Source organism: Drosophila miranda (genome assembly GCF_003369915.1).
Source record: "Drosophila miranda strain MSH22 chromosome Y unlocalized genomic scaffold, D.miranda_PacBio2.1 Contig_Y1_pilon, whole genome shotgun sequence".
Taxonomy (NCBI): domain Eukaryota; kingdom Metazoa; phylum Arthropoda; class Insecta; order Diptera; family Drosophilidae; genus Drosophila; species Drosophila miranda.
The window spans coordinates 45,384,264-45,396,542 of NW_022881603.1; the positions used below are offsets into that span (position 1 = coordinate 45,384,264).

The following is a 12,279-nucleotide window of genomic DNA, read 5'->3' on the forward strand; positions in this document are numbered from 1 at the left end:
GAAAATAAGGATTCAGTGTTGTCTTTGTTATAATAATAATAATAGTAGTAATAAAAATGAGATAATATTGAGATAATAAGCCCCCCCAGGCTGTCCCTTCAGGGGATGGTGTTGTGGTCAGGTTTTTGTGGAGGCTTATGCCTTCACAACACTCAAGGGATATCGGCAGAGTTGGATGCTTAGGATCTTCAGGAAACATTAGGTCAAGAAGTCTGTCCCTAATGTTTTTAAAAGCATTAATTTAAACAAGAGAAATATCCGTTAGCCCATGGATAAAATCATTGTGGCAATTGGGAAGCAGCAGGTTAGCTTCGTCGTAAGGCACCCATGAAGTCCCCTATGACAATAATTTGCCGATACGACAGTATTAATAGCTGAGAGGTGATTAAAGTAAACCTCAACATCAGACCTGGGAGGAATGTAAGGAAAAATACCGACACAACACGATCTTTGACTGCAACAAATTCTATTCCATGGATGTCATTGAATGGGAATAACTCAGATGAGAAATCAATTTTGACTGCAATCAAAACCCCTCCTATAAATAGTGTAATTATCAATGAAAATTTAATGATCATTGATATAAGAGCTTAGACATGTTTCAGTAAAAGCGATGGGGTCGAAATCAAAATACGCACTATTTGTATGAATTGTACGCAATTTTCACAACAAACTGCGTACGTTCTGACAGTGAATAGAAAAATGGTTCATCAGTTTTTTGGAGCAGCATGTTCGGTATTTCTAGGACTTAGGTTAGATTCGCTCAAGAGATTTAAAAAGAAAAGAATCATGGAGACATGTATTTGCGTATTTATGTATAATTATGTATTAGTAGGTACGAGTATGTACAACGAGCGGCAGCTTGTATCGGGGGTGGAAGCGTAACTGATTCTAGCTTACATGCTAAGACAACGGTGAGCGACGTGCGGATCGTAAAAGAGCACAGAACCGGGAGAGCGAGAGCGAGGCAGAGGGCGATGTAACTGGCTGTTAACTTAGTGCAGTACGCAGAAGCGATAATAGACTGTTAGCCTGGGGCGTGGTTAATATTCAATATTAATGAGATTCTATAATATACCAAAGTATGATATTTAATCAAAGGGTAGAAAATGCAGGAGCGAGAAAAAAATTTCGACGACTATACAACCATCGAGCTGGCGCATCTCCCTAGTAACTTCGATGGAATACATCCTTACAAAACGGAACATAAGCTAGGCAGTAAACAGCTTCAACCCGTTCAAGTCGCCAGGTCCGGACCCAGTAATTCCGGCCCAACTTCAAAGGCCGGGGAAATTCTATCAACTGGCTACAATGTACAATGATTCCCAGGCCCACAACATATTTAAAGATGGATCGAAGCTGGACAAGCTGGTCTTCCAAGCAGAGGTCATATTGATCAGGTAAGCTCTGAACTGCCTTCAAGCTGTTGCCGTTATGTCAGCTCGGATAAACATTTGTAGCGACAGCATAGACGAATTGGCCAGATCTGGTGGAGGAGGCAGTGGAACAACTGTTGTGCTCCTGTCCAGCTCTCAGCAGAAGAAGGCTACAACACTTGGGCTCGGTCTTTCTAAATGACATTTCAGAGATGTCTATACTATGTCCCAAAAGGAACGCTAACTTTGTGAGCGCATCTGGATGGGATAATTGCTGACATGAAACAAACTTTTTCTAAAAGATTTGGAGCTTTAATTTGTTGTTCCTTTATATTTCACATAACTTAAGAATCTGGTTGAATTGGACCCAAACATTTTGTAGCTTAGCTTACCGTCTGGGAAATATTAAGCTCTCAAATGCAAAGTTTTGGATTTAAAAACTCCGGAAAAGTCGACAAATATAATAAGCGTTCAAGCTATCGTTGAATACCATTCGGTACCTTCCCAAATGCTCTTGACAGTTAATAACTGTTACAAACACAAAATTTTGGTATTTTTTTTTAAATAAGGTTTGATTCCTTAAACGGAAGAACAACAAAATGTTGGGCCATTAGACTTTTCTTTGTATCGATTACACAAATATGTAGACGATGTTGCTAGATAATTAAATGATTAGTGTTGCCCCAGGTGTGTTGTCCTAGAATATAATAGCATAGATAGCAGCAAAAAATAACGAGGTGGAACGTTGTGAGTTGCTGCGGACACCGCAACTCTACAGTTATACCCGTTACTAAGTCAGTATGGCTCTCCTCCGGCAGACGCCGCTAATATTAAACGACACGACAAAGAGTGCGTGCGAGAGAGACAGAAAATCAGTCTGAGCGTGACGTCGGGCGCTGCGTAGCCACTGCAAATTGATTTCTTGCTTTAGGCTACAAAAATGATCCGATCTGATCCAGATTCAGCAATCTGATAGATATGGTCGTTATTAATGATTCTGCGTTTTTAGTTTTCTCGAATCTGCAATATTGTGGATGGAACAGATTTTCGTCCTTTGTGGTGGCGGAAAGGGGTGGGGCGAAATTCTGAGATATATGTTTTATAGTGAGATCTAACAGAAGTGCGGATACCAAATTTGGTTACTCTAGCCTTAATAGTCTCTGAGATTTGTGGATGACCCAGATTTTCGTCCTTTGGGGAGGCGGAAGAGGGTGTGGCGAAATTTGGACACGAAACGGTCAAGGTCCGATATCACAGGAGTGTGGATACCAAATATGGTTGCTCTGGCTCTTATAGGTTCTGAGATCCTTGAATTCATATCTTGCAATTGGCAAAACCGACCATGAAACCTGTGTGTTAGAGAGAGACCGAGCGAGAAAGAATTAAATTGTTTTCTTGATTCTGGCTATAATAATTATACGATCTGATTGAGATTTTACGATCTAGAACATATAGTCATCCTCTACGATTCTGCGTTTTTGGTTTTATCGTATCTTTAAAAATGTAGATGCCACAGATTTTCGTCCTTTGTGGGGGCGGAAGTGGGCGGGTCGAAGTTTTGAAATATTTTTGTAGCAGTGACATATCACAGAAGTCTGGATCCAAAGCATCGTTGCTCTAGATCTTATAGTCTTTGAGCACTAGGCGCTGAAGGGGACGGACAGACGGACGGACGGACAGACGGACAGACGGACAGACAGACAGGGCTCAATCGACTCGGCTATTGATTCTGATCAAGAATATATATACTTTATGGGGTCGGAAACGATTCCTTCTGGACGTAACACACATCCACTTTTACCACAAATCTAATATACCCCAATACTCATTTTGAGTATCGGGTATAAAAATAGTATTAGCTGCCGACATTGAAAAAATTATCATCCATATTATCGGTAATTGTTGAGGTACTATTTTCTAAAATATAACCTTGTCTACTTCAAACACCCTTCTGTTCTCAAAGGGACTTGCCTTGACACGGGCAACATCCCCTTGGTCGCAATAGTAGAAACATGAACGCGAACAGGAACACAGCACGATTCATTTCAATTCAGTAAAATTTCGTTGTGATTAAAGGAGAGAACAAAAAAAACTGAAATCAAAAAGTTATATATTTAGTTTTTTTAATTACTACTTGGATATGATAATAAGTATTTAACAAATATCCAAGAAAACCACGATTAATCAATTTGATTTCCACATGTACAATCTTTTTATTCGTAATTTCCATATGATTCTACAGTTGAGAGTCAATATTTCATTATCAATAGTTCGACTTAACTTTTTGGAACACTAATTGGACATTTTATATTGAAAGGTGTGCTCTCATACATTAGAAGACACACAATTCATTCTAAATCATATAGATGTATACTTACAAAAGTAAGTTACGTTACGACCATAGGTTGATCATTGCATCTACTTAGATCTAATTTAACTTATTCTAGCGCTAAAATCGAACTATTAGCTACACGTCACAATCATCAATTTGTATATTTTAAAATCAGTTTCAATTTTTCTGACTTATAAATACACTCGTGTTACGAATTAAACTTACTAATAGGATAGAAGCATTAAAAATCTAAGCTATTTTACGCTGAATACAAATTATTACGAATATAGTTTTTTCAAAAAGTAGTTACATACATGCTTAATTTCGAATTCGGATGAAAGCGCATGTTACAATATTTTCCCAATTCGAGAGGCAAAATATATATATGAAATAAAGCAACCTTAATATTAACTATCGTTAAATAGTCTAAGTTAACTCTATAGTTATTTCGCAGGAATGAAAATCGAATGATTTAGTAACCTGTTCAATTGTTAAAAAATAAATACCAGAAAGCAGAATGCTCGATTTTGTAACTTATTGATTTCAATAAATAATTTTTGTAAGTATGCATTAAATATATAATGGCTATGTAATGAACATTTGGATATTACTAATCCGTTGCTTTTAAATATTCTATTTACATGTATGCTCTTCCAGTACCTTTGTACAAACTTCGCATTTAACCTGGCAGCACCAATGGAACTTGCAATTACACCGTTCATGGACGACAATATTTTTGGTATTATAGCCTCGACCGCAGCAAAGTATGGCACAGCTATCTAGACCCGACGAGCTCTTGTGACAAACCCGTCCATGCGTACCTGATAAAAAAGATTATCAAAATGTGCATTTAAATGAACTATTTTAAAAAAATTACCAGGCCAATGCAGAACATAGTTTCTTCGACACCAGTCGGCACTTTCATCTATGTAAATAAGGTCGTGCGCTTTGGGTACTTTAAACTGCGAATTCTTAACCTGAAGGCGTCCTCGTTTATTTAACTTCACTTTGGTTGCCTCTTCGTATTTCTCCCGCAGATAATCACCTGGAAATAATAACGTTAAAAAAACCACAACTTTAATATAATATTTACATAAAATAATGAATATTAATAAATTAATAATACTTCTGTTGAGCTAATGAGCATTTTCAGAAGGGTAGATGAGACAAGATGGGACATGTACTAAACAGGATAACCCGATGACGCCTCGTTTTTAAGCGATACAAAACAGGGGTTGAATACGGTTTATAAACATTTTTAATGATCGGTGATTATCAATTTAGATTTAAGTTCTGCTATGCAGCCGAGCCTTCTCGCAGCTCAATCGTTCGTTCTCTTTCGCAGTGTTTTTTTCTGCGCTCCGCTTTGCATAAACAGCCGGTGCTTTCGTAAAATAATTTTTTTTTTTATTTATTTATTTATTTATGTAATGCTAATAGCTAGTTAAAACTAAATATTAACAAGTGTTGGAGCTTTAGCTACTGAGGCATTAAGCTCTAGGGTAATTGGGTCAGATTTTATACATATTTACAGAGGTGTTGGGATGGGTATTTACAGTATGCTCGGTTATATTTTGTGAAGGAGATTTGCGGTTACAAGGAATTTGAGGATTGTTCGGGCCAGCCGCTGAAGAATAACCGTAACTTTAACATTATTATTGTATAAGCAGAGAGAGCCGCCTATGTTGTAAAACGTTGACGTTCTGCAGAGCTGCTGCGCTCTCCCGCTAAAGGGGCTCTCTGCCGCCGCCACTTCGGCAACTACTTTGATCTGCTGCCGCCACTTCGGCAATCACTTTGATCTAACGCCGTCGTCTATAGTTTAGTTCTATGCTAACCCCTCTGCGCATTGGTTGCATATCGATCTCGCATAAGGTTTATCTGGCAATAGCAAGCAATCGGCTTCCGCTAAGCCACCAAGATTAAATACGAATTATAAAGTTTAATCCGAAATCTCTTTTCATTTTTGAAACACATAGGTGCCAAAAAAGCTTGGCATCTCAAACATTGGTGACCCCCCGACGTGATATAAAACCATTGCTTAATCGCGTTCCGTTAAAACACTTATTATTTATACAATATTTTGTTGTTGGGTAGTTTAACTACCAACAAATACATTTGGGTGCACGTAGGAAAACAGTTCAAAGTGCAAATTCAGTGAGAGTGCGGCTGGAATATTTATAGACAAATTCCGGTACTTTAAGCGTCGAATCTCTCATTCTCTGCGCAGCTGCAGCCGCGGTTCTTGACTTTTCGTGTCTTGCATTCTCGCTCTCGCGTCTATACATCGTCGCCTAAGCGGTATTTCATTTTCCGTTGTGTCGAATTGCACAACGGTTAACATGGACAACGATCCGAATACAGACGCGTGCGGAAATATTGTGGTGGCTGATTCCAGACTGAGTCTGTATAAGCGTAAAAGTCAGTCATTATATGATCGATTGCACAGGCTTGGCGAATCCTTCGCGGGGAATAAAATCGATAAGCTGACCGCCGCGGAAGTCGAGGTGCGCCTTGATATGTTGGCAGAAATTCGAGAGGAATTTAATAAGGCCCATAATGAGTTGGAGGCTCTCGATCAAAACGAGATTGGGAGTGAGCTGCGCGAAATCTTCGATACTCTTTTCATATCGTTGAAAGCTGAGTTACTGGCTGCTGTTGAAGTTAGCCAGTCACACGCCGCTGCCCATTCTACGACTCTGCCAAGCCATTCCGGACATGGTACCATCATCATGGCTCACAAGCAGCGACTTCCTGAGCCTAAATTTTCTGGTGGATACGTCGAGCTCTCGGATTTTATGGCAATGTTCAAATCGGTGATTGAAGCGGATGCGGATCTCAGTGACATTGAGAAATTCCAGCACCTTCGCTCTTGCCTCGCTGATGCGGCTTTGGATTCGGTTCGATCGTTAGAGCTCTCCAGTGCCAATTATCGTGCGGCTCTGGATATACTTAATAAACGCTTTAATAACAAAAGACTTGTTTTCCAGGCACACATCAAGAAGATTCTTGGGCTAAAGAGGGTAGACTCGCCTTCTGCTAAAAGGCTTCGGGAGTTTTGGGATGCAGTCAATTTACACATGCGAGCGTTGCAGACATTGGGAACTGCTGAGGAGATTTCAGGATTCATGGTCATCAACATGCTGCTGCAGAAGTTGGATTCGAAGACGCAAACCAAATGGGAGGAGCACACATCGTCGGATGCTATACCTACCGCAGAGGAATTCTTCGAATTCTTGCAGCAACGCTGCCAGAAAATGGAGCGGTTGGAATATGCTACAGCGACACACGCTAGTAGCGATCAGGTGGGAAAAAACCATTCCTATACGCAGGTTAAGAAAACGTTTGTAGCTTCCAACTCTTCCGCCGACCCGTCTGTATGCGTCTTTTGCCACTCAGCGGGCCATGGAATATACTCGTGCAAGATATTCGGAAATCTCTCACCGTTGCTGCGCCACAAAGAAGTGAAGAAGCTTTCCCTATGCTTCAATTGCCTAAAGCCGGAGCACCGGACCCGCGCATGCAATAGTGGAAAATGTCGAGTATGCGGCGGTAGGCATCATAGTTTGTTGCACTTCGATAGTATACAGCCCACAACACAAGGCTGCCCAGGTATTACTCCTCCCGATCTGGCCGTTCAACCGGACACTCTTTCCGTTGCTCAAAATTCTGCTAGCAGCTCGTCTCTACCTTCGTCTACCTCTCTTGCTGCCCAAGGTCTTCACTCTGATGTCGTGCTTCTGGCTACAGCCGTGGTTCTCGTAAAGAATCGGTCTGGCGTTTTAGTTCCTTGTCGTGCCATCTTAGATTCAGGATCGCAGCTGCATCTCGTCACATCCAGGTTCGCCCAGCAGCTTCAGCTTAGGAGAACTCAATCGTCTGCACTTGGGTCTGGGCTGGGCGATACCAGCGTTTCTACTGAGGGATCCACCATAAGCATTTGTATGCATTCTCGCACCTCTGCTTACACAACTACACTTACTGCTCTCATCGCCCCCACGATTACCGATTCTCAACCAAGTATGACAGTAAATGTATCCGATTGGCGTATTCCATCTAACATTCAGCTCGCTGATCCTGCATTTTTCAATCCTCAACGGGTTGATTTTCTCATTGGTGCGAGCGTTTTTTATGATCTCCTCTGCGTAGGGCAAATCAAACTCACTGATGGACTGCCTCTTCTGCAGAAGACCCGGCTTGGGTGGATCGGATCTGGCGGTGGACAGAAGGTATCAAGCTCGGCGCTTTTGGCTACGCACAATTGTCCAGATTCGATAGCTGAGATGGAAGCAAGGTTGGATAAAACTCTTCGTATGTTTTGGGAAGTCGAGAATTGTGTGGAGGCTGGTTTGAATAACAAAGAAGAAGACGATTGTGAAGCACATTTCGTAAGCCACATTTCAAGGTTGCCATCCGGGGAGTATGCAGTTCGTCTGCCGCTAAATAACAATACTGATCGTTTAGGAGAATCTTATGCTCAGGCTTATCGACGGTTCATCAGTCTGGAGCGAAAACTGGAGCGTAATCCTACACTCAAAGAGCGGTATTCCGCCTTTATGAGGGAGTACATTGATTTGAATCATATGCACCAAGTCAACCCTGATTCCCGTAGTCCACTGGATCAAGCTACATCAACTGGATATTCTCTAAATGATGTGATGATGACAGGCCCTGTTATTCAGCCTGCATTGTTTAACATATTGATTCGCTTTCGAACATATCCAGTCGCTCTCACTGGGGACATTTGTAAAATGTACCGCTGCGTACGAGTGTCTCCACCCGACAATTTGTATCAGTGCATCCTATGGCAAGATTCCATCGAGTCCGAGGTTCAAGTCTACAAATTAGACACCGTCACATACGGGACGAGGGCTGCATCATTTTTAGCGGTCCGCGCAATGCACCAGCTGGCCATCGACGAGGGTGAGTCCTACCCTCTTGGCTCAGCTGCTCTGCGGCAGGAGTTTTACGTGGATGACCTTATTTCGGGCGGTAATTCGGTCGCACAGGTCATGGACAAGATGCACCAAACATCAGCTTTACTGTCCCGTGGTAATTTTAGACTTAGGAAATGGTGCTCCAGTCACCAGGAAGTACTTGAGGGAACCCCTGAAGATGACATAGAGAAGTTCCTAAAGTTTAATGATGGAAGCGACATTGCCAAAACTCTCGGCTTAGCGTGAGACCCTGTTTCGGATCAGCTGCTTTTTGCCTTGTGCGCACTGGACACAAACTCAAAGCCATCAAGCGGTTCTACGACCCTCTTGGATTGATAAATCCAGTCATTGTCAGGTGCAAAATCTTCCTTCAGCAGCTTTGGAGAGAAAATTTGGATTGGGATGAAAGCCTACCCTCAGCGTTGCATTCAACTTGGATGGACTTGAGAAATAGTTTGGCAAGCATTTCTCGGATCTCATTTCCTCGCTTGGTTCTTCGTTCTAGTGTGGCTACAGAAGTTCACGGATTCTGTGATGCCAGCTTAGAAGCATATGGCGCTTGCGTGTATGTCGTGTCCAGGGAAGCCCAGTTTTTGAGCCACGTTTTGTGCTCAAAGTCGCGAGTGGCGCCGCTAAAGACTATATCGATTCCTAAGCTGGAATTAAGTGGAGCCCATTTGCTTGCGAAAATCATGCAGAATGTAAAGGACATGGGAATCTTTACAGGTCGGTTCTAATGCTGGTCGGGTTCGTCAACAGCATTATCTTGGATTAGGGACGAGCCAGCTAAATTTCAAGTTTTCGTGGCAAATCGAGTGGCATCAATTCAGGAGTTCCCACATCGTTAAATCCTGCTGATATTCTCTCGAGAGGCTCGCTTCCCAACCATCTTATCCAGTCAGAGCTATGGTTTCACGGCCCATCCTTTTTGCTAGGCTCCAAGGATAAGTGGCCTGTATCTCCATCTAACAACATAGCAACTTTGGAGCTTCGCAAGAGAGGATTGCTAATCACGTCTCCACATGCCGATCTCACGTCCGGATGCAAATTTGCGAATTCATTCTTTCGCATGCAGCGCACATTCGCCTACATGCATAAATTTATACATCGTCTTAGGCATCCAGGACTCACCGTTTCTGATATTCGGCAAGGAACGCATCTTCTAATTCGACACATTCAGCTGGCAAATTTGTGGATGGACATAAAGGAGATTCGGCGCAATGGTCAAGTCATGAAATCCAGTTCTATTAGTTCGCTCAACCCGTTCATCGATCATTCTGGACTACTTAGAGTTGGAGGTCGTCTTTTTTCTTTGAAGATTTTAGTTTCAGATAGCATGTTATTTATGGGGGGTGGTACGAAATGCTCCAAGGGCGGCTCTGTATGCTGTATTTAGGATGGTGTTCAGGCGGTTAAGTTGGTATTTGGGAGCAAATCCATATATGGATATATTTATAATTTTGACTAGTGATGAGGTTTGATTATGCCTAGTGGCTTAGCAAGGTCAATTTTGAGTTTGTTGATGTGAGAGTTCCAATTGTATTTGGTGTTGATTGTGAGCCCTAGGATTCTGAGTGTCTCGGTAGCTTGGATAGTTGTGCCACCGGTGAGTATCTTGGGTTTGCAGTTGTGTTTGCGGAATATATTAAGGAGTTGGGATTTTTCCTTAGAGAGGATTGAGTGATTGCACCAGTCGCTATTTGGTTTTGTTTGTTGTGATTGATGAGTAGGTGGAAGTCGTTGGCGTACGCGCAAAATTTTATTTGTTTGTGGAGGGAGATGATATCGGTGAGTGAGTTGTAAGCTATGAGGAAAAGGATTACGGAGATGGGGCAGCCTTGTGGAATGCCATTACTAAGAGGGAAGATATTTGAGAGGCCAGTTTTGACGAGGATTTTCCTGTTGGACATAAAGTTCTTAACATAATTAAGTATTCGTGGCCCCATCTTCCATTTTTTTTTAGCTGGTTTATTACGGTGTGAATGCTGTGAGGTGTTTTTTTAGGGCAATGGCTCTGGTAGCTAGGTGGTCTACATAAAGTAGACTGTCTAGTGCAGATTTTCATTTTTTGAACCCCAGTTGGTGTTTGTGGATCAGGTTGTTATTTAAAACAAACCACCCCAACCTTTTTGCAACAATCTTGTCCCGAGTTTTGGCAAGTCATGAGTTAAGAGAGATGGGCCTGTATGATTTGATATCGGTTTGGGGTTTTTGTGGTTTTAAGATGGGAAAGACTAAGCTGAGTTTAAGGGATTGTGGGATGGAGGAGTCGAGTATCTTGTTGTAGAGTGTTAGGATTCTTGTTTTAAGGGGGTAGGGTGAGTTCTTTAGCATAGAGTAAGAAATTCGGTCAAGACCAGGAGTATTTCCTTTCAAGGTGGACAGTGCTGCTGTATATTCGATGAATGTTATATCTTTCTCGATTTTTAGTGCTGATGGTGTTGGGGTATAGTTAGAAGGAGTATTAATGAGGAGTTTGTTTGAGAGGAATGTTGGGGAGAAGTTTAGGTCGTCTGCTTCTTCTGACCATGTCTGTGCGAAGGAGTTGGCTATTTCGGATTGATAGGTTGATTGCGATTGGGTGTGAGGGTTATGAATGGCATGGATATTTTTTGTGGGGTAAAGACCTCAGAGACGTCTGATGTTGGACCATGTTCTGGTTGGATCTGAGTTAGGGTGTATGTGGGTTGTGAATTCAAGGATCGCTTTTCGTTTGGCTTCTCTAATTGCTCTTTTAAAACTAGCTTTTGATTTTTTGTATTCTATGATGTTATGGTTGGTTATGTTGTGTTTGAGATGGTTCCATTTTGCGACTTTGTCTCTTTTGAGGAGTGAAAGTTTTTTGTTCCACCAGGGAACAGTACGGGTGAGGGAGAAGGTGGTGTTTTGTGGGATAGATAGGTGGGCACTTTGGATAAGTATTTTTTTTATTAGGGCGGCTTCTCTATTTACATTGTTATTTGATTGGGTTGTGGAGATGAAGTAGGCTGTATGTTTCCTGAAGAGATCCCAGTCTGCGTTTTTGAGATTGAAAGCCGGTTTAAGGGTGAAGTTCGGGGGAAAGTGCGTGTTGAACAGCGAAAGTAAGATGGGAAAATGGTCAGAACCGTAAAGGTCGTCTATCACTTCCCAAAGGATCTCTGGAGCAATTCTGGCTGTTGAAAGTGAGAGATCGATGTGGGTAAAAGAATTGTGTGTTGAGAAGTGGGTCGGGTCTTGTCATTTAGTACGATAAAGTTTGAACGGTCTAGGAATGAGGCTATTGTTTTTCCTCTGCAGTTGGCCTTAGGAGAGCCCCAGTAGGGGTGCCAGCTATTGAAGTCTCCTAGGAAAATGGTGTGGTCGTTTGTCGGGGTGAGGACGTTTTCGAGGTTACTGGTGTTGAAGGATTTGTTAGGGGAGATGTAGGCGGATATGATATTGAGATTTGATTTGGACTTTATGGTGAGTCCTACTGCGTCAAAGTCTGCGTTGAGTTGAAGTTGGGTATGGGAGATGGAGTAGTGAATGAGGAGAGCTGTGCCACCGAACGCATTTCTGGGGTTATTGTTGCAGTATAGGGTAAAGTTAATAGGGATTGGAAGTGAGATGGGCTTAGTTATGTGAGTATCCTGTAGCGCTATAAGTTGAGGGT

General features: G+C 42.0%; 1 protein-coding gene across 1 annotated transcript in view; it reads right to left on the reverse strand.

Moving 5' to 3' along the window:
• Nucleotides 1-4,337: 4,337 nt before the first annotated feature.
• LOC117189378 (protein Wnt-5-like) overlaps nt 4,338-12,279 on the reverse strand; it is a 134,572-nt gene continuing 126,630 nt past the window's right edge. The window contains exons 8-9 of the mRNA XM_033394502.1: nt 4,586-4,753; nt 4,338-4,529 (exon numbers count right to left, since the gene is read on the reverse strand). Coding sequence (XP_033250393.1) covers nt 4,342-4,529; nt 4,586-4,753 — 356 coding nt within the window. The 3' untranslated portion in view covers nt 4,338-4,341. The remainder of the gene's footprint in view (nt 4,530-4,585; nt 4,754-12,279) is intronic.